The 22,296-nt window shown below is 45.8% G+C and overlaps 1 protein-coding gene across 5 annotated transcripts; it reads left to right on the forward strand.

The window, feature by feature from the left end:
* The first annotated feature begins 1,159 nt into the window (after positions 1-1,159).
* On the forward strand, positions 1,160-11,038 carry LOC146355459 (uncharacterized). 5 transcript variants are annotated; one of them, XM_084840909.1, is made up of 5 exons: positions 1,160-1,273; positions 3,892-3,976; positions 5,603-5,729; positions 6,983-7,090; positions 9,411-11,038. In XM_084840909.1, the coding sequence occupies exons 2-5, from the start codon at positions 3,902-3,904 to the stop codon at positions 11,036-11,038; spliced, it is 1,938 nt and encodes a 645-aa protein (XP_084697035.1). In that variant the 5' UTR covers positions 1,160-1,273; positions 3,892-3,901. The 5 variants fall into 5 exon arrangements, with proteins under 5 accessions (XP_084697035.1, XP_084697032.1, XP_084697033.1 ...); XM_084840906.1 differs by having other exon boundaries at positions 1,165-1,273; positions 9,408-11,038; XM_084840907.1 differs by having other exon boundaries at positions 1,183-1,273; positions 3,833-3,976; positions 9,408-11,038.
* Positions 11,039-22,296: the final 11,258 nt, after the last annotated feature.

Here is a 22,296-nt window from a genome sequence, read left to right on the forward strand (position 1 = left end):
GGGAGTACGTCCATCTGGGAAACTCCCAGAGGACTGAATTGGGTCCCTAGGCCTGAGATTCTACACACCTGATTTACAGGATGTTCCTTTTCATCAACAACATAGTATTTGCATTATGGGCTGGCAGGCAACACACTAACTTTTGATGTCTTTAAGTGCCTGTTTACATGCATGTCCATTAAATGCATTAGTGTTGTTGTATCACTCCCCCCCACTTGTTGTTAGGGATATATATATATATATATATATATATTTCCTCATTCCAAATGAAATTTTGTTGGCATACATGATACTTCTTGTGTGAAACTTGCATACAACCATCTTCTGCATTAAGTGCTTTCAGACTCCCAGGACTTTCTGCTACTCTGTCATAGAACGTGATGCTAAACAACAAAGCACATGCACGCGCGCACACACACACACAAAATGCACAGGTGTGTTACAGTGGTACTTGCTATGTGCACAAATTACAATCACATACCATTGTGCAGTTTTGCGTCCTCCCCCGCCCTGGAAAAATTCCTCAGGATGCCCATGCAGGGGTGTAGAGAGAAACCTTGAGGACCAACTTCTTACTTAAATTCTTGGGCCGGGGATGAAAAAGACTTTTCACTTTCTGAGGAGAGAAAACACTCTGGGGGATGGGGAGAAAAAGTACTTAATACTTTGGGTGGGAGAGGAAAACATTTTAATACTTTGTCCGGAGAGGCAACTGAAAAGGTCTAGGAAAATGCAATTATATCTATTGTGTGTGTATATATACACGTGTGTGTGTGTACGTGTGCGTGAATCTATCCACACTTCAATGGCAAACCTGGCGGCTGCCATAGAAGAGCTCTGGAGAATGCTGGGAAATGTAGTCCCATGTGCTCCACAGTCCCAAGGCCTGAGATTTATTTATTTTTAAATCCTGTGTGCCGCTTTGTGCATCCACAGACAGAAAAGCATAGAAAAAAATCAAATGACGACTCTGTTTAAAATGGGGACGGCAGAAGCGTGCGGGAAGGGCTGCTTCGTCAAAGGGGGAAGGACTACAATCCCCAGCAGCCACAGAGGCGCTTGTCCGTCTGCTCCTTAAATAACCCGGCGGTGGATTGGCTAAAATGGAGAGATCGCGTGCCCAGGAGCGGAGTGATTGGCTGAGCTGGGAAAATGGGTGGGGGCGCATGAGCGGAGCAGCCCCAGGACGGGAGGAAAGGAGGGAGTCAGTCGCAAGAGCAAGAACGAGAAACTCTCCGGAAGAGCCTCTGAATTGCATCTTTCGCACTTGCAGGTAAAGAGGAGAAAGAGCATGGGGGGCGGGGGGATTAGGAGGGGTGTAAAGAAAGTTTCCCCAGGAGTTGGTAACACGGGCTGTCACTTCCCTTTGTCTCCTTGATTGCCCCCTCCCTTTTTTTTAAATAGATCTAGAGGGGGAAAGGAAGTGACCGTGCTTTGCATCCCCCTGTGCACTTGGGAAGAGGTTGGGGGAGGCAGAGAAAGGACAGAATAGAAAAGCAGCAAGAAAGACCCATGTATGACCTCTTAAAATGGTAGAGGCAGGAAACTGAGAAGATAGACGTCTGTGTTGTTCCTGAAAAAGCCTCATTATTCTTAATTTTAAAAACCCAAATAAAAGCATCCGTTCAACGTATCTTGCTTATGTCTACTCTCGCCACTTGATTTAGGGTGCAATCCTATGCATATTTAGACTGAAAAAAGCCCTTAGACTTAGTGCAGTCTAAACATGCATAGGATTGCACCCTTATTTATTTTCTTTAAGTCAGGGCTTCAGTACGTTGGTGGTGAATAATCTGGATGGACCCCTGCTATTTTACATGCCAGTGCCCCAAATCCACCCTCTCTAAACCTAGCTTGCCTCCATATGGCATTACTGTGTTAAAGCAGTCTCTCCCAACCTGGTGCCCTCCAAATGGGTTGGAGTACAACTCCCATCATCCCCAGCCAGCATGATGATGCTGGGGATGATGTCTGTGTCCAAAACACCACGTCCACGGTACTGATCCTCATAATTATTGTAAGCCAGAGGTAGGAAACCTGGTGTCCTTCAGATGTTTTGGACTACAACTCACATAATCCCTGACCATTGGCCATGCTGGCTGGGGATGATGGGAGTTGTCCATAATGTCTGGAGGGCACCAGTCTGTGTAGGCCAACATATTTTACAAGATAAGGCCTGGGTCTACCTGTGCAACAAAATGAGGTGGTCAAATAGACTGTCCCACTTGAAGCTATGGGGGGGGATGCCTTTTTTATCATGAAATTTTATTTTATGTTGGAATAAAATGAACTAAATAAAGAAATAAAAAGAACATCAAACATAATAATAAATCAAGATCACTAAGAAACAAAGGGATTCACTAATTATAATTCTTGTTCCATAAGCATATTGCTTATCGACTGTCTCCAGTAAAACCACCTAAGAAGGAGCTCAACCTAATGAAAGAGTAAAAAGGCAGTTTATACAGCATATAAAAGAAGTGCATTTGAGAGTGTGTTATTTTGTGTGTATTAGTCAGTAAAAATATAGGCAACTTTACTTGGCTGGAATTTGATCAAAAGTTTGAAGAGCTTCAACACAGGAAATAAATGGAAACCACAGAGACACAATATCTTTCTTAAAGTTAGGATTCCTTGTTTGCTGCACTTGCTGAGTAAGTTTATACATAGTCATAGTCTCCCAAATTTTATCAACCCACTGCTCTTTAGTTAGCTGTTTTGGAGACTTCCATTTTCACCCTATACATGACCTTGCAGCTGTATACAATTGCTTAAGAAGGTTTTTATGCAGGAATCCAGGATCATCAGGTTCAAAAAGATGAAGATGCCTCTACTGAATACTTCTGCCATGTGAGAATTCCCTACCAAAAGAAACAAGCACAGCAAGGAAAAAGGTTATAGTGCAGCCCTTTGCCTGTTCTGCTGGCTTTTTATCTGCAGGGAGCAGCTTTCAACACGGGGGAAGCATTCACATCTGGTATCCCCCACTTCAGACTGTAAGTCATAGAATCATAGAATAGTAGGATTGGAAGGGGCCTATAAGACCATTGAGTCCAACCCCCTGCTCAATGCAGGAATCCAAGTCAGAGCATCCCTGAAAGATGGCTGTCCAGCCTCATCTTGAATGCCTCCAGTGTGGGAGAGCCCACCACCTCCCTAGGTCATTGGTTCCATTGCCGTATTGCTCTTAACAGTCAGGAAGTTTTCCTGATGTTCAGCCAGATTTTGGCTTCCTGTAACTTGAGCCCATTATTCCATGTCCTGCACTCTGGGATGATCGAGAAGAGATCCTGGCCTTCCTCTCTGGGACAACCTTTCAAGTACTTGAAGAGTGCTATCATATCTCCCCTCAGTCTTCTCAAGGCTAAACATGCCCAGTTCTTTCAGTATCTCTTCATAGGGCTTTATTTCCAGTGCCCTGATCATCTTTGTTGCCCTCCTCTGCAGTCCATTCTAAATCTCATTGTGGTGCATGTGAAGATTATATGCAGTCTCCTGGGCTGGATGTGCCTGATCTTGTCTGATCTCGGAAGCTAAGCAGCGTCAGCCCTGGTTAGTACTTGGATGGGAGACTGCCTGGGAATTAGGCTTCCTGCACTGAGCAGGGGGTTGGACTCGATGTCCTTGTAGGCCCCTTCCATCCCTATGATTCTATGAATCTAGATCTAACATGTATCTTCTAGCTCTGGGCTAGATGGATCAAATGTCCCACTCACCATAAGGCAGCTTTTAGTGTATAATTGTTGAGACCGTTCAGAATGTTGCTTCTTCCTAACTTCCCAAGATGGCATGTGCTGAGGATCATAAGAAACAGCCTCCCTTTTTTTTAAAGACAGAAAGCGACCTTGAAGATCTGTATTTCCGAAATGTTTGCCCTTTGCTTTGCCGCAGAGTGTGAAGTATGACGTCCAAGTCTCAGCTGCGATTGCTGCCTCCTTCTGGGATCAAGCGAGAAGTTGCTGTAGAGCCAGGCCTGGTAAGGAGACCCTCCGGACGTCAATGGTGAGGAAGGGGAGATGGAGATGGGGAGAGAATAAGCAGGACTGGTGAAAGGAGATGAAATCAGCTGGGAGCATAAAGCATCATTTCTGTCCTTTCTCCCAGTAACATAAAAAGGTCTTTCCTGGATCAGAGCAAAGGTCTCATGTCGCCTAGCGTGCCCACAAGCAGGGCATGAAGGAGACACCCCTTCCTGGTCCACAGCATCTGGTATTCAGATGTTCCATTTCCCTATTATGGCTGATATCTCTTGTTAGACCTGAACACCATGACCGGTGTAATCCTCTCACAAGGTTAACGGCCATCAGGACAACTTGCAGCAGTGAGACACTGTTTACTGGTGAGGTGGCACATTTCGCATTCAGACTGCAAGACCTATGGGAACGTGGATCCCCACCGGCGCGACACCGTCTGCGTGGGGAGCGCACATCACGATGCAAATCCTGCTTCTGTGTGCGGACCTCCAGTGCTGGGGTGGGACCTCTGAAGCAGACTGTGCAAACAGCGGTTCCCATGGTAGAACTGTTCTTGTGGGGCCAGGGGCGGCCCTAGACTAGCTACTGGCAACTTGGCCCCCTGGGCGAACCATGCAATTGGCGCCCCCAAACCCCAAGAGCAGATCTAGGCTGAGGTTTTGGGTAAATGGGGAAACATTTTCTCCCTGTTTTCTGTTTAATGGAGGGGGGGGCCTCTCCCACTTCTTCAGAAGCAGTAATATTAGCATTTATAATAAAAGTTGCCCAAAATGTTTTTTTTTTTTTTAATTAAGCACTGTATCAGCACAGAGGGTCTGATAAAAACAACAAAGGAGACGAGTGCAGCCCTAGAAGCAGGGTCCTTGTTGCATCTTCGGGGCGACATGGCCAAGAAGGTGCCACCGGCCCCTGGGCTCAGCCCTCCGAGGGCAAAGAAAGCAGTTGCTCTCGGGGGGGCTCTCACTCCCTGCCTCCAGCTAGGAGCATCACATGAGGGAGAACTGGGCCCCAAAAGTGGGCAGGTGGGCAGCTTGATATAACCCCACCATCCTCAGTCGGACCCTCACTCACCTCCACAGTCTCGGTCGTATTCTCTCTGTACGTGCATAATTCGTGTTTTTTTGCTCTAATTTGGTGCCCCAGGTAACTTGGCACCCTAGATGACCGCCTCGTTTGCCTGTATGGATGGGCCACCCCTGATTGGGGTGCTCACATCTTTGAATGGCCCTCCCCACAAACAAAAAATCCCTTTCCATAGATAATGAGCAAGCCAGGGAAAAGGCAAACCCTTCTGCCCAATAGGCTAGATTTCTCTGTGCAGGGAGGTGTGTTTCTTTTTATTTTTGGCACGTGGGGAGTATTCTAATGTTTGTCATTAGGCGTTTGCCATTAATGGCACATTCCGGAAACAATTATATCCAGTGATCTCCTTTTTGGGTTGATGTGTTTCTGGCATTGGTTGAAGAAAGTTAGTCTGCGTGTCAAAAGCCTAGAGAGGAACAAATGCTGGATATAGCAGGATGAGCTGTGCCTAAATTGAGCTGGCTAAAGATGCATGTCTGGAACTGTGCCTTTGAAAGGATTTCTAGAGCTGTGGAGATTGAGGTGGGGTCTCTCTGTTCTTGCAGGAGCCAGTGACCTTTGAAGATGTGGCTGTGTATTTCACAGAGGACCAGTGGGCTCTGCTGGATCTGGATCAAAGGGCCTTGTACAGGGAGGTCATGGTGGAGAATTATGGCAACATGGCCTCATTGGGTAAGGAACTTGGTTCTTTATTCGGTAAGAGCTGGAAAGCTTGATATTTTTCATGTCTTCGACTATTTATTTTATATGACGTTTTTGTGTACACATTACTATCTTTTTTTCTTCAGTCACCTTCTTCTCACCCTAACCCCACAGGTCAGGGCGAGTTGCATAAAATACTGACCTTTCCTCATTACAACCACATTCTCTGGTAGGCTAAGCTGAGGGGAAGACCTTGACGTTACAGATCCATCGTTCATGTGTCCACTCCATTCACTTATAAAGTGAGGATTTGTGGGGAGTAACAGTAAAGGAGTAGAAGAGAGAGAGGCCTCCTGCACCATACCTCTTGGTATTTTTCTCCCTTCCTTCCTCTGATGGTGGGAGTGAGGCGGGAAGGAAGGGAAGTCCCAGGGGCAATAGCCTAGGGGGAAGTATGGAATGAGGAGTAGAAAAAGTTCAGTGCCCCTGTCCTGCAGACTCCTTTTACTGTAGGAGCAAGAAACTCTCACTGTATAGACAAACAGGTCAGACGTTTGATAAGAAATACGTGTCTCCCATTACATCTGGTGTGACCCTAATTTACGTGGCAGGCCCAGTGAAGTTTTAAGCTGTTCAGAGACTTCATCCAGGATCTCCCAGCGTTTGGACCTGTTCCTCATCCCTCCCCCATACTTCTACTACAGAGTCCTACAAGGTGAAAGACAGATCTTTTCTGTGCAACTCTCTTCCCACTCACCTGTGGAAGTAAAATTGTGAGTGTTGGCCTGTTGACTCTGTCTCTTGAATGGAGCTTTTTACTCAAGAGAGTTCATTAGTCACCTTCTGTGGGTCATAATTTTTCAAAGGGCTTCTTATAGACCAAAAACTGAGGAAGGTGTTGAAAATAAGTGACCTGATTGTGAGGACGCCCTACTTTTGTGCACTTCATTGGATCCAGAGAGTGTGCTTAAGATAGATATTGGGACTGTCTTCCTAACTATTGTTCGGACCATAAAGGCACAATCCTATGCATGTTTAGACAGAGAAAAGGCCTACAATTCCCAGCGTGCCCCAGCCAGCATAACTATGCTGGCTGGGGCACGCTGGGAATTATAGGCCTTTTCTCTGTCTAAACATGCATAGGATTGTGCCCTAAGTAATGTTACAAAAAAGTAGTTGTGGGGCTTGCTCTCTGGAGCTTTTTTTCCCCGGGGGGCGGGGGATGAGATTGAAAGTTTCACCACATCCCCTTAGTATTCCCTATTCTCTTCTTTCCTGGGAAGGATTTCCCGTCAAGCCTGAGCTCATCTCCCAGCTGGAACGAGGGGATGAGCCATGGTTGCCAGATTCTCTGGGCTTGGATGGAATGGAGACCTTCAGCACCCACTCAGGTGAGGGGTCTGGGTGAGCTAATTGACCAAAGTCTCTTCGGTCCTTCCTTGGAACTCTCATCCCTGCTCTTTGAAGGAGCAATTTTTGCATTGACTCCTCTGCCAATGAACTGCATGCGGAGTGGGCACTTTGCAAAGAATTCTGGGAAATATTTCAAGGCAACTTCTCAATTTAGGCCTGGCGTAGGCCTGGCCTCGCGTAGGCCTGGCCTCTTGAACTTCATTTTTATTTTTTATTTAACACTTTTCTACCCCACCCTTCAAAGATTCCCTAGCAGTCTAACAACAAGCACTATTGCCCCATGTAACGTGAGTAGCCTCAGCCCCACCCAGCAGTCTGTTGCAGCTGCCCATTGCAGAGGAAGGTCCAGAGTGGGTGTGAGCTCTGAACTAGGAGCATTATTTGCTTTTCCACTTCAGTCGTGCTGTTCTTTGGAAGGAGCATCAGGGCAGGAGTTTCCCCTTTGTTTAACCTGGGGAGGAGAGGAAGGGTCCAGCTAGGGACATCTTTTGAAAGAGAAATGTGTAAAGTTGTGCAGCCATTAATCAGGATGGGTGAACTTAACCATTAAGCTCCCTATGAACAAGTCAATGCCAAAAGGGTTCCCTGGAAGGTAGAAAGTTTGAATAATTGGAGATTGAATGTGGCCCCCCTCAATCCTGCTACAATCCCTACAAAGTTGTTAAACCACTGCAAAGGCTCTGCTTTATTCATTTTGCCATTCCTGATTTGAAAGCTGTACTTCTCTTCTTCCTGGTCTCCTTTTTAGCTTGACATCTTCTTCATTCTTATCTGTGGTGTCTTGGGATTTTTCTTAATCTTCTTTTGCCCACATATCTCCTTTTTAAAGCTATGTTAATTGGCTTTTATTGCTGTATCGATTCCAGTTTAAGGGCACAATCCTATGCATGTTTAGACAGAAAAAAGCCCTATAATTCCCAGCATTCCCCAGCCAGCCATGCTGACTAGGGAATGCTGGGAGTTGTAGAACTTTTTTTCTGTCTGAATATGCATAGGATTGCACCTTAGGTTACTTGTTTTAAAACCTGTCACTCTTCAGTAGTGCGCTGTTCTCTTTAGCTCTAACTTCCCTTGATTTACCCTTACTGTCTTTGCCCTGCCAATCCTTTCCTGTTGGCTAAAGTGTTGCTTCTTTCTATTTCACACCTTGATCAATCTCTCTTGCCGCCCCATTTCTCAGTCTTCAGTTGCCTCCCAACATCCTCACCTCTCCCTTCTTGCGCTTTAAATAGCACTGGAAAACCTTGAGGAAGGCATTCACCACCGACTTGATCCCCTCCCTAAGTCTCTCCCTGCAGCTCATATTGAGCCAATATGGGCAAGGATTGAGTAAGCAGGTGGCTGGCCTTAAAGCTGAAAGCACCTTGTCCACTTCCTCAGAAGGAAGAAGCTGGAACCGATCCCACACAACCGGTCTGCCACTGGCCGCCCCTCGCTCACTAACTGTATCCACAGTGGACGGAATAGCGCTCCTGATCTGGTCGATTTTATCCGCAAAGTGCTTGGCAAACTCATCACAGGAGGCCTTAAAATGCTCCATTGGTTCTGGAACAACTGGACTGACTAGGTTCCAGACCACTTGGAACAACCTCCTGGGACAGCACTCTACGGACACGATAGAGGCAGCATAAAAATTCTTTTTTGCTGCTCTTACCACCATGTGGTAGGCTGAAGCTACAGCTCTAACCCATGACCGATTGTTTTTGGAGCGAGATTTCTGTCACTGGGGCTCTAGCCGTCTCACCTCCTGCTTCAGAGCTCACAACCATGGTGCAGTCTGAGCTCTGTTCAGGGGCAGGGGGCGTCTTGGAGCCACCCGGTCTAATGCCTCAGTGATTGTAGCATTCCAGCCATCCACCAGGGTCTCGACGAAGCGGCCATTTGCATGCTCCAAAGAATCCACAAGCACAGTCAGGAATCCATTTGGATCCATAAGATGCCTGGGGCGGACCATCTTAATGGGTCCTCCGCCCCTGCGGTGGGGTTGTGGAACCAAGAAGTCCAACCCACCAGGTAGTGATCTGACCGTGACAAGGTGGTGGTGGATATACCCCCTATTTCCAGATCACTCCCCACCTCTCCAGAAACAAACACAAGGTCTAACACATGACCGGCTACATGGGTGGGCCCAGTTGGAATAGGGTGCAGCTCCCAGGAAGTCATGGTCTCCATGAAGTCCCGAGGCGCCCCCACAAAGATGGCCTCCGAATGTACGTTGAAGTCCCCCAACACTAAGTTGCTTCCTTCTTTCCCATCCTCTGAAATAAAACTTGTTTCTGTTTGCCTTTATCTCAGCAGGTGAGTGTAGGAAACAACACTTAAGCATCGTTTGGGGGGGACATTTCATTCAGAAATCAAGTCCTCCCAAACGTCAGCCAGTCCGTACAAGAAAGAAATCTCATAAGTGCTTGGACTGCGGGAAATGCTTTGCACAGCAATCTAAACTCATGATCCACCAGAGGATCCACACAGGGGAGAAACCATATAAATGCTTGGAGTGTGGGAAACGTTGTACAACCAAATCTAATCTCACAAGCCACCAGAGAATCCACACTGGAGAGAAACCCTGTAAATGCTTGGACTGTGGGAAGGGTTTTGCTTGGAAATCGCACCTCAGGATCCATCAGAGGTTCCACACGGGGAACTCACCTTACAAGTGCTTGGAGTGTGGGAGGTATTTCCGTCATAAATCCTCTCTCATGGACCACCAGAACATCCACACAGGAGAGAAACGCCATAAGTGTTTGGATTGTGGGAAATGTTTTGCTTGGAAATCGCAAATCAGGGACCATCGGAAAGTCCACACAGGATTGAAACTGTATAAGTGTTTAGATTGTGGGAAGAGTTTTGCTCAACCCTCAATCTTTGCAAAACACCAGAGAGTCCACACAGGAGAGAAACCCTATAAATGCTTGGAGTGTGGGAAATGTTTTGGTTATGCCACATCATTTGCTATACACAGGAGATTCCACACAGGAGAGAAACCCTATAAATGTTTGGAATGTGGGAAGGGTTTTGCTGATGGTTCCACCCTTGCAAAACACCAGAGAGCTCACGCAAGAAAGAGAATCTATAAATGCTTGGATTGTGGGAAATGTTTTGCTCGCAAGTTATTCTTCTTTAGACACCGGAGAGTCCATGCAGAAAAGAAACCCTTTAGATGCGCAGAGTGTGGAAAATGTTTTGCCAGCAGATCCAACTTTGCAAGACACCAGAGAGTCCACACAAGAGAGAAACCATATAAGTGCTTGGAGTGTGGGAAGTGTTTTGCTGCGAAATCGCATCTCACCAGGCACGAGAGAGTTCACACGGGTGAGAAACCTTACAAATGTTTGCGCTGTGGGAAATGTTTTGCTGATTCCTCAGCCTTTGCTATACACAGGAGAACCCACACAGGCGAGAAACCCTATAAATGCTTGGAGTGTGGGAAGTGTTATGCTGATTCCTCAACCTTGGTAAAACACAAGAGAGTCCACACAGGGGAGAGACCCTATAAATGCTTGGAATGTGGCAAGTCTTTTTCTGAGCCTTCAACCTTCTCAAAACACCGGAGAGTCCACACAGGAGATAGAACCTATAACTGCTTGGAGTGCGGGAAACGTTTTGCTGACAAATCACATTTTGTGAGACACCAGAGAGTCCACACAGGAGAGAAACCCTACAAATGCTTGGAGTGTGGGAAATGTTTTGCTGATCCCTCACCCTTAGCAAAACACCAGAGAGAGCACCCAGGCGAGAGAACTCACAAGTGCTTGAAATGTCAGAAAAGTTTTGCCCAAAGTTCAGACCTTATGAGACATCAGAGAAGCTGCACAGCAGATAAACCTTACACGTGCCTGATGTGTGGCGATTGTTTTTCTTCGACATCTGCCCTTATCATTCATGAGAGAGCTCATGTGGATGAGACCTATGGAGCATACTTTTGAGATATCAGAAATGTGCAGGTGAGAGATGCTTTTTAAATTTTATTTATTTATTTATTTATTACATTTCTATCCCACCTTTCTTCCATTGTGGAACTCAACGTGGCTCCAGGTGGTTCCCAAGCGGTCTCCCCCCCAAGCAATGACCAGACCCAGATCTGCTTAGCTTCAGCATGGTGGCTGCCTCATGTGCCTTCAGACTATGTCCTGGGACCTCAGAATGAGTAATGCATCGCCCATGAGAAAATTATGTACTCGTTGATAAGGCCTAGGTCAGGGGTCCCCAACCTTTTTGGTCTGTGGGCATATTTGGAAGTTTGAGGGAGTGTCATAGGCACTCTCACAAAATGGCTGCCATGGTGGAGGGGAGGCTTACTCACTCATAAAATGGCTGCCCAGAAGGCAAACGGGTGAGATGAAAAGAAAAGTAACTTCCCCAAGAACCTAAGGGGGCTGAGCTCCCAAACACAAAACCATGTTTTGGAATCCATAGTTTTCTGGCCCAGCACTCATTCCACAGAAGGCAAACTGATGTGGCTCAGACACAAGTAAAGATGGTGCTAGAGGGCAGCCATTTGCTTTGCAGCACGCCAGCTTTCCATATTTTTTTTTTTAAGTAATGATCAGGAGTGGTGGGGAGCCAGTGGGGCACCAAGAGCAGAATCCGCGGGCACATTGGTGCCCATGGAAACCACCACATTGGAGACCCCAGTCCTAGTCCCTATGTCGCATATGGCCCTCAACCTACTTTCAAAAGCCATCTGCTTTCAAAAGTAGTCAGTTATGACTACTGGCAAGAAAGTCCTGTCCCTTTTCTGGTAGCCATCTGCACAGGAAGAAAGGAAAGCTATGAGAGGGCAAAGGAGGTGGTAGAAGGAGAGAAAAGGGATTGGTAGAAAGAGAAGAGGGGAGATTCACCAACGTTTGGCTCAGCTCCTGCCCACTGCTGGCTTTGGCCTTGCTCTCCGCCAACGTGACCTGTTAGGAAATGCAGCCCTCATCAGAAAAAACGGTGGCCCACCTGTACCAAAGGAGAAATGTTGCTACATTTATATCCTACCTTTCATTTCAAGGAGCTCAAGGCAAGCGCATGTGGTTCTCCCTCCTCCCTTCTATCCTCACAACAACCCTGTGAGGTAGGCTAGGCTGAGGGATAGTGAGCAGCCCAAGGCCACCCAGTGAGCTTCTTGGCTGAGTGGGGATATGAACCTGGGTGGCACACAAGACAGGAATGGTGCGTAGACTGGGGCTGCTCTGCTTTTCTCTGGTTTCAGTAATTGTATGTGAATGGCTATAATTTCCATATTAAAAATTCTGCTTTGGAGAATGGAAAACACTGATTGTACAGCCTTTCTGCCTCATAACAGGCCTTCAAGGTGTCCGAGTCCCGCAATAAAAATAAAATTAAAATCCAGTAAGGATAACAGAAAAAATAAGGCCTTGTGACTGCTGCAGGTACTGGGGGAGTAATGATGTAAAATATCCTCTTCCCTGTCCTTGGAAGTTTCTGCTGCTGCTCCCCAGGCTTGCCATGTTGTTACAGAGGAACAGGAGTGCCTGTGTAACTAAGGCAGAGTGTTCTTCTAGAGGGTTCTTTCTATCCTGAAAATGTCTACATTTTAAAAGTTTCTTTATTGTTATTTATTAAGGGCGCAATCCTATGCATGCTTAGACAGCAAAAAGTCTTACAACTCCCAGCATGCCCCAGCCAGCCATGCTGTGGAATGCAGGACTTTTTGCTGTCTAAATGTGCATTACAACCTAAGAATACTATCCTCCTTTTCAATAAAATATCCATTAATAAGAACATAAGAAGAGCAGTGCTGGATCAGACCAAGGGTCCATCAAGTCCAGCATTCTGTTCATACAGTGGCCAACCAGCTGCCCACAGGAAACCCACAAGCAGGACACGAGTGCAACAGCACCCTCCCACCCATGTTTCCAGCAACTGGTGTACCCAAGCATATTGTTTCTGAGACTGGAGGTTGCCTATAGCCATCAGGACTAATAGCCATCGATAGCCTTCGCTTCCATGATTTTTTTGTGAACTGCCCAGAGAGCCTAGGCTTTTGGGCAGTATACAAATGAAATTAATTAATAAATAAATTTGTCTAACCCCCTTTGAAAGCCACACAAGTTGGTGGCCATCACTACATCCTGTGATAGTGAATTCCATAGTTTGACTCTGCGCTGTGTGAAGGAGTCCTTCCTGTCATCTGTCCCGGCTATGGGATGCTGGGAATTGTAGGACTTTTTTCTCCTAACATGCATAGGATTGCACCCTAAAGTGATTTTGTATTTTGTGATGGTTTGTGTTTTATACTTTAAATGGTATGTTTTAATGTTTTGTCTTAGATTTGTTTGTAAGCCATTTTTGGCACCTTTTAAAATTATATAGTGCGGTAGTTTTTTTTTTCATGGATAAATAAAAATACCAAGGAAGTTAAATTCTCTCCCCACTTTCCTAGGAGAGCCACTGTAGACAGTACTGTGCTAGACAGACATAATAGTCTGATTTGGAATAAAATGATTTCCTGTGTTTCCTTCGCCAATTCTAAATAAATCAGTAAGCTTAACTCAAAATTGGACAGCCAGTCTGGTACAACCTTAGACTGAGGGAGCTGTTGAATTTCCCAGTGTTTGTGCTATTCCTAACTTGGCAAGAGTTAGGGCGCAATCCTTCGATGATCATACGCTCCTGAACTCGCAGGCTTACGGTCATTCAGTGCAGGGCAGGCGGAGCGATGGAGGCAATCTTCACCTACTCGCCCTCCCGCCCTGCTTTTTTCGCTAGATGGGCTTTTTTGTTCATGTAGCTGGGACACTTCGGAGGGAAGGAGGCTGCAGAGGCCTCAGGATAACTAGCCTCTCCAGTCTCTTCCTGCCCACTGAACCCCTCCCCTTTCTCCCATTCTCCAAGGTTGAGTACCCAACCTCAAAGAGCAGCCCGTGCAGTTCTTTCTGCTCTGGCTGCAAGGGGTGGGTGGGTTGGAGCTCCGATTCCCCTGTCTGACCTCGGATTAGGGAATCTGAAAGATCCTATCATCTTTCAGATGCTGTCAAGGGGTCATAGGAGTTCTCTCTTAATAGAATTGCAACTAGTCCCTTTGTCCTTCTAATTTCATGAATTTCTCCAGGTGGCCCCTCTATAGTCAATAAGCAAACTGAGAACTGGCATCCTGTGATATTTTCATGATGGATGCTACTTGTTCAAAAGATTTACATTTGATTCGAGTTCTGCCACTTGTGAATAACATTTGTATTTTCAGAGAGATGCCTCCCAACACATCCTGGTACAGACAGGGTCTCTCTCTGTGTGTCTCTCTGTGTGTGTTTTTATTAATAAAAGGAGTAGTACACCTTGTGCACATCGCAGAGACAGAATGTTTCAAGTATTGGTGCAGCTGGGTCATTTTAGACTCTGGATTTAGGGTGCAATCCTATGCATGTTTAGACAGAAAAAGTCCCACAACTCCCAGCATTCCCCAGCCAACATGGGTCATGGTGGGAGTTGTAAGACTTTTTTCTGTCTAAACATACATAGGATTGCACCCTTAATGGTCTTATGTGTCCCTTCTTCTGGACGGTCCTTGCGTATTACTTCAGTTGTGAAGCATACACGTAACATTTCTCCCCACCTGCCGCCCTACCATTTCTTTCTCTTAAATCATAGCATCATCATGACTACAGGGGTAAAATGCAGCTTTCCTATGCTACCCTGATGCTCTCATCACCTGCTGTTCTCTGGGTGCTCGTTTGGGACCCCCCTGAGCTGTGGGGCCCAGGACTTTGGCCCCAAGATCCAGCCCAATGGCACGACTGGTTTTAGACCAGACTTCTTCCTGACTGGCTAGTTGGCCATATGCAGAGAGATGTTTACAGGGAGAAGTATTCAGATATTTCTGCCTGGTGCTCCCCACCTCCACCCTGAAGCAGGCCATTCTAGAGTTCTAATCCTCATACTGGGGCTGTTCACACAGCACGCTAACCCAGACTCAGTGGTTGAGTGTAGGTTCTTTTGAACTGTGGGTTGTTTGTCGAACCGTGGGTTGTCTGAATGTCTGCAGGGTGGCTTGTTAACCATGCAGTGTGGCTTATTTTTCTCAAACAAGCCACTAAGAGAACCCATGGTTTGTTGTTGAGTTGTTCAGGGTTGTTAACAAGCCACACTGCATGGTTAACAAGCCACGCTGGCTGCGTTCAGTCAACACGATAACCCACAGTTCAAACCAACCCACACTCAACCACTGAGTGTAGATCAGCGTGTTGTGTGAACAGCTCCCCCTTGTAATGTGAAGACCAACTCTGAATTGCTCTTTTTCTATTTTTCATCCTGTCCTTTTATTCAGCAGCCTGGCACTCCTGCACCATGGACAAGCCACTGGAAAGAACATCACTTGAATGGCTTCCATGTTTAGGAGATGGCTTTGTTTCAAAGGGGGACCCCTGTTCATAACAAAAGGATTTCTGCAAAAGGGAGAAGGCTCAGGAATGCTTGAGGCATCGCAGAAAACGGATTAGATCCAGAGAAGCGCGAGCGGACATCTGTTCGTGTGATAGGGCTTTCCTGGCTCCTTCTCCCAGCTGCAGACTGCTGCGCGCTTCAAAGGCGGGGAGCCTCTGGAACGGCATGGGGCAACGGGGGGCTGCAATGGGGCAGGCAGTGGCCCAGAGTCAGGGAGGCTGGCTTGTGCAAGCAGAGGTGCCCATCTGCCGGCAGGAGGCACCTTTGGATCCAAGCCAATCTGTTCAGGAAATCCTTGGCTGGTTTCATGTGAACCACAAATGCAGCTGTCTTTCTGGGCTGGATATCTGGATCAGGATGCCGGCTGCTACATTTCTTGACTTCAAATGGGCAAACACCTGGGAGTTTGTCCTGGCCTCTCTTCCTTTGATGTTCTGAGGCTGTATTTTGATGCTTTAAGCCAGCTTCCCAGAGACTGGCACTCTCCAGCGGTGTTGGGCTATAACTGCCATCGCCCCCTGCCAGCATGTTGGCTGGGGTTGATGGGAGTTGTAGCCTGACACTGCTGGAGCATGCCAGGCTGGGGAAGTCTGGCTTATACAGTCACTTTATGTATGTCATTGCAGTGCTCTGTGCTTCAGCAGTTCTGTGCACCATAAACAGCAGTACAGCATTTTTTATTTATTTATTTATTTATTTATTTCATTTCTATACCGCCCAATAGCCAAAGCTCTCTGGGCGGTTCACAAAAATTAACCTGAAGAGGTTGACGGTAGGCCTTACAGGACAAATAGTCCAGCCTTCCCCAAGCTGGGGCCCTCCAGTTGTTTGGGGCCACAACATCCAGCATGCACAACCCTTGCCATGCTGGCTGGGGCCGATGGGCACTGAAGTCCAAAACGTCTGGAGGGCTCCAGGTTGGAGGAGGATGAAATAGTCTTCTTATCCCAACAACCCCTCCTTGAGATGGTGTCATCAGGGAGCTCACAGGGTATGGGGAAGGGAATGAAGTACAATCTGCTGAGCTTCTGTGGCCTGACGATCTTATGCAGCCATGGTAAGAAAACACAGGACTGTCGCCACATGATGTGAAGAGAAGGGGCAGTCTAGTGATGGGGAGGAGGCATCCTTATCACCTGAGTTCTGCTTCCAGTGATCAAAGACCTAGGGGGGCCTTCCAGACAGAGGGCTTCTAGTGCTAGCAATCAGAAGGCACTCTGGAACTGTACAGTCTTTTTCTCCTTAATGGATTTTCTGTGGGAAGGAAGAAGGTGGAAGAAACAATTTAAAGAACCCACAAAAACACGGGTCTCAAGTAGAAGATGACATCTGGGTTTCCCCATAAATTTCTGTGAATGCGGCAGGGCGAGGGCACCATAAATGCCTCATCTGAAAGTACACATACATAGAATAGAGGGAGAAAAGCGTACATAGAATAGGGGGAGAAAAACAACCCCCTGTGGATCCTCATGGCATGCAGGAGAATCCCCTGTCCTGAGGTAACAGCCTAGGGTGGTGCTGTTCAAAGTGAGTCAGGCCCTATGTCAATGAAATCCTGTTGAGATCCTGACTGTAGTCAACCCGCTCTTTTCAAATGTTCTGCTTCGGTGAATATGTCAATGGGACGAGAGCGGCGACAATAGTAGCAAAGGGCGAAGCATTGAATCTTGAAATGTAGGTGGAGAACCTTCTTGTTCTGTTTATGATTTTATGTTTATGATTTCTTGATTTTAATGCCCGGATTGGCCCAAACTGGAATGCAATAGAGCCAGTCTCCTATTTTTCCCTGGATGACTTCCCACTGATAAAGGATAGACAGTCAAAGGATCACACGATTAACACCCAAGGGAAGCAGTTTATTCAAATGATCTTTCAATCTGGAGTTCTCATTCTGAATGGCTCTCTGTCCGAGGATTTGACAGGGGAATTTACCTTTATCAACCATCTTGGGGCTAGTGTAATCGATTATATTGCAGTTCCTCCAGCTGTGTTTGGGCTGATTACGCTCTTTAGAGTAGATTCATATCCATGTAGTGATCACCAACCACTGATTGTCCAGTTAGAATGTTTTAAAAATGCCCAGGCAAATCAAGAAAATAGGCTCCCAGTCCCAAGCACGAGGGTTGCAACATACCATCGTAAATGGGCAAATGTGAATTTAAATGCTTTGGAACGCTTATGGCATTCTGAGAATGTACAACTCTTGCTGAATACCCTGTCCTCTTCCAAAGAGACGGAAGTAGTACTAGAATGTTATGCCCAGATTATAGCAGCAGTCGAACCTCTCTTATTTTGGAAAGGCCAGTCAAAGAACCAGAGGCCAAAAGTGGGTAATCCATGGTTTGACATGGACTGTAGGAAACTTAAGCAGGAAATTAAAAGACAACATAAACTCCTAAGAGACAGAGGTATAGTCCCTTTACCACAGTCCTATTTGGCACTGCGTAAATTATATAAAAATACAATTAAAGAAAAAAAGCAAGAGCATGCTAGGTTGCAATGGGTGGTACTAGCATCAGCACTCGAAAGAAATGATAGACCTAGATTTTGGCACCTTACTTCAGACTTAAGATACTCTGGGACTCCATCCATTGACTCTGTTATTACAACACATGAATGGGAACGACACTTCCATTCCCTCTTTTATGATGAGATGGCCTGTCTTCCCCCATTGCAGGAGGAAGGCCCAGAATCATCTAGTTGGCCCCCAGTCACCTTTGAGGAAATAGCTATGCTGATACGGAAGTTGAAGCACGGAAAGGCCCCCGGAAGGAGTGGCATTTCACCAGATTTCTTGATCGATTATCCTCATTGGTGGATCCCAATGTTAGCAACCTTATTTACACTTATTGATAGAACTGGGAAATTTCCCCAAGATTGGGCAGTAGCTATTGTAGTGCCTATTTATAAAAAGGGCAATCGGTCAGACCTTAAGAATTATCGCCCTATAAGTCTACTGGATGTTATAAGTAAGCTGTATGCAAGACATCTTTTAGATAAGCTGGAAAATTGGGTGCTCAGGGAGAATCTCCTTGTTGAAGAACAAGCAGGCTTCTGATGTGGCAGATCTACAGTAGACCATTGTTTTCTACTAAAATATTTGGCTGGGAAATGTACATCTCCCCCTTATCACTCACTTTTTGCTGCATTTGTAGACCGAGCAGCCTTTGATTCTATATCTAGACCTCGCCTTTGGCAGAAGCTTACACTTTTAAATGTGGATTATAAATTGCTCAGGAGAATACAGGGGCTGTATGAGAATTCTATCTTGCGTGTGAGAGAGTCTTCAGGTGATCTTTCAGGCCCCATTATTGTTACCAAAGGAGTGCGCCAGGGATGTTTGCTTGCACCTCTTTTATTCAATCTATATCTTAATGATATGGTTCCCTACTTATCTAATCCAGACTTCTTCCCACCTCTTTTAAAAGACAGGAGTATTTCAGTGTTACTATATGCAGATGATGCTGTTCTCCTGTCATACACCCAGGTGGGGATGCGTAGGCTTTTAAGAGCCCTAAGCTCATATTGTGTGAGAGAAGCCCTTCAGGTCAAGTACGAAAAAACTAAAATCTTAGTCTTTGGCAAAAGGAGGAAAAAATACCGATGGCAGCTGGATATCCATCTGCTTGATCAGGTCAACAAATATAAATACCTAGGAGTGACATTTCAAAGTTCAGGATCTTGGTCGGAGCACTTGAATGCAATAGCCCTGACAACTAATGTAACTAGTAATGCCATTCTTCGTTTTGCTGCTGGACCAGGTGGTAAGATGGTGGCCCCTTTAATAGAGCTATACAAGGGCAAATTACTTCCCCAAATATTATATGGGGCACCTGCCTGGACCCATGCTAACATTGCTTCATTGGAGTCAGTGCAGCATAAATTTCTATCCAGAGTACTTGGGGTTCCCAGATCCACTTCTAAGGCCATTGTCCGACTAGAAACAGCTTGTCACTCAGTGGGAATGCTTGTTCAAAAAGCTGCCACTTTCTTCTGGTTAAAGATAGTGTTCCAACTGGCCTCCCCCTTGGTCTTATTAGCATATGAAGCTATGGGAAGGGGCTCATGGGCAGACAAGATAACCACATCTATCTCTGAGTTGGGCTTTTCACAATCATATTTGCTTGCGAGGGGCTATGATAGAGCTAGGGATGAGATTTCAAAGAGGTTACAGGATGTTGATATTCAAACAACAATGGCTGTTGCTGCTGAAAGTTGCTCTAACAAGATCTATAAAAGCATCATGACCTCTCCGGGGAAGGCTCCCCCGTATTTGATTTCCATCACCTCACATGAATTGAGATGGCTCATGACTAGGTGTAGACTGAACTCACTCCAATTGATGGAGGTGAAGGCACGTTATAGGATCCATCATGGCATGAGTGCAGATTGCCCAGCTGGTTGCCCCAAGGTAGAGGACATGGTACACTTTTTAGCAGAATGCCCATTGTATATCGATTTGAGGAAGCAATATCTTGAGCCCCTATTAGCTGTACTTGAGGATACTTCTGGTGCAAGTATAACTCGATTATTATTAGCTGGAACAGATCATTATACATCATATAGGACTGCTAAGTTTGTCAGTCAAGCCCTGGAGAGGTGAAAGTCATTGACTGTTATAAAAAAACTAAATCCGTAAACATGGTAATAATATTCTGGCAGATATTGTTTTAGGATTTTAAAATGTTTTTAACTTGCTCTTGTTAGTTATTTTATTAATAATTTGTACTTTGGTCTCCCTTTTGGGTTGATGTGAGAATTCTATTTGTTTTGTGTGCGGACGGCCTGATTGGCTAAAAAGCAATAAACTGTATTGGGCCTTCTTGTTCTGTTTATGAAAGAGCGTATACCTTTTAGCAGGTGGAAGGCAGGCACTAAATTCCATAGAGTTTGGTTGGAGTTCCTGGAACCTGATGAACCCCTGTGGGATATTTTATAGCAAAGATCAGCAGGGGGTAGAGCTGGAGGTGATTTTCAGTAGATCAGCAAGGACCTGTTTGACTTAGCAACTGTTTAACAATAGCAGCAACAAAATGACACAGACAGTTCAGCCGAAATTATGCTGCTGAAATGAAGAAAGTATGGGGGAACCAGGAGTGGAGTTTTGTGTGGAAAGACTGTTGAGCTCCATTCAGTTCTGGTACTCAAATTCCGGGCCTCAGTAGTCTTTAATTCTGATGTCTTTTACACCAGGTTCTAGCTGGTGTATCATGAGGTTCTAATGAAAAAATTAAAAGTAGATCCCAGAAGCCTGAGGTTTGGCGCCCCTGTTCTACAGTAATATAATAACCTCCACTGTCTTCATTCCTTAAGTTCGGCCAGAAGCAAATTTGTGGAAAGAATACACAGAAGAACTATACAGGAAAGATCTTAATGTCCCTGATAGCCATGATGGTGCAGTCACTGAACTTGAGCCGGACATCCTAGAGAGTGAAGTCAAGTGGGCCTTAGGAAGCATTAGTAACAACAAAGCTAGCAGAGATGACTATTCCAGCTGAGCCATTTAAAATCCTAAAAGATGATGCTGTTAAAGTGCTGCACTCAATATGCCAACAAATTTGGAACACTCAGCAGTGGCCACAAGACTGGAAAAGGTCAGTTTACATTCCAATTCCAAAGAAGGGCAATGCCAAAGAGTGTTCAAACTACCGTACAATTGCGCTCATTTCACATGCCAGTAAGGTGATGCTCAAAATCCTACATGCTAGGCTTCAGCAGTATGTGAACCGAGAATTACCGGAAGTACAAGCTGGGTTTCGAAGAGGCAGAGGAACCAGAGATCAAATCGCCAACATTCGCTGGATCATGGAGAAAGCAAGAGAATTCCAGAAAAACGTCTATTTCTGCTTCATTGACTACACTAAAGCCTTTGATTGTGTGGATCACAACAAACTGTGGCAAATTCTTAAAGAGATGGGAGTACCAGACCACCTTACCTGTCTCCTGAGAAACCTGTACGAGGGTCAAGAAGCAACAGTAAGAACCGGACATGGAAAAACCGATTGGTTCAAAATTGGGAAAGGAGTACGACAAGGCTGTATATTGTCACCCTACTTATTTAATTTATATGTGGAGTACATCGTGAGAAACGTCGGGTTGGATGAATCACAGGTCAGAATTAAGATTGCCGGGAGAATTATCAACAACTTCAGATACGCAGACAATACTACCCTAATGGCAGAAAGTGAAGAGGATCTAAAGAGCCTCTTGTTCAGGGAGAAAGTGGAGAGTGCAAAAGCCGGTTTGAAACTCAACATTAAAAAAACTAAGATCATGGCATCTGGCCCCATCACTTCCTGGCATATAGAAGGGGAAGAAATGGAAGCAGTGACGGATTTTATTTTCTTGGGCTCCAAGATCACCACAGACGGTGACTGTAGCCATGAAATTAAAAGACGCTTGCTCCTTGGGAGGAAAGTTATGGCAAACCTAGACAGCATAGTAAGAAGCAGAGAAAATGACAAAGGTCCGCATAATCAAAGCTATGGTTTTCCCAGTAGCAACGTATGGCTGTGAGAGCTGGACTATCAGGAAGGCTGAGCGCCGAAGAATTGATGCTTTCAAACTGTGGTGCTGGAGAAGGAGGTCAAATCAATCCATCCTAAAGGAAATCAACCCTGAGTGCTCATTGGAAGGACAGATACTGAAGCTGAAGCTCAAATATTTTGGCCACCTAATGCGAAGAGAAAAGTCACTGGAAAAGACCCTGATGCTGGGAAAGATTGAAGGCAAAAGGAGAAGGGGATGGCAGAAGATGAGATGGCTAGATAGCATCACCGATGCAATGAATATGAAC

Source organism: Heloderma suspectum, chromosome 2 (assembly GCF_057233095.1).
Source record: "Heloderma suspectum isolate Gila_16-S chromosome 2, 16-S_ref, whole genome shotgun sequence".
Classification (NCBI taxonomy): Eukaryota; Metazoa; Chordata; class Lepidosauria; order Squamata; family Helodermatidae; genus Heloderma; species Heloderma suspectum.

Excerpts from the sequence above, each read along its gene's own strand:
- LOC146355459 (XM_084840906.1), top strand. The coding sequence starts at position 3,902 with ATGACGTCCAAGTCTCAGCTGCGATTGCTGCCTCCTTCTGGGATCAAG. Across the intron at positions 3,977-5,602 it reads TTGCTGTAGAGCCAGGCCTG|GAGCCAGTGACCTTTGAAGA; the intron begins GTAAGGAGACCC and ends CTGTTCTTGCAG. Across the intron at positions 5,730-6,982 it reads TGGCAACATGGCCTCATTGG|GATTTCCCGTCAAGCCTGAG; the intron begins GTAAGGAACTTG and ends TTTCCTGGGAAG.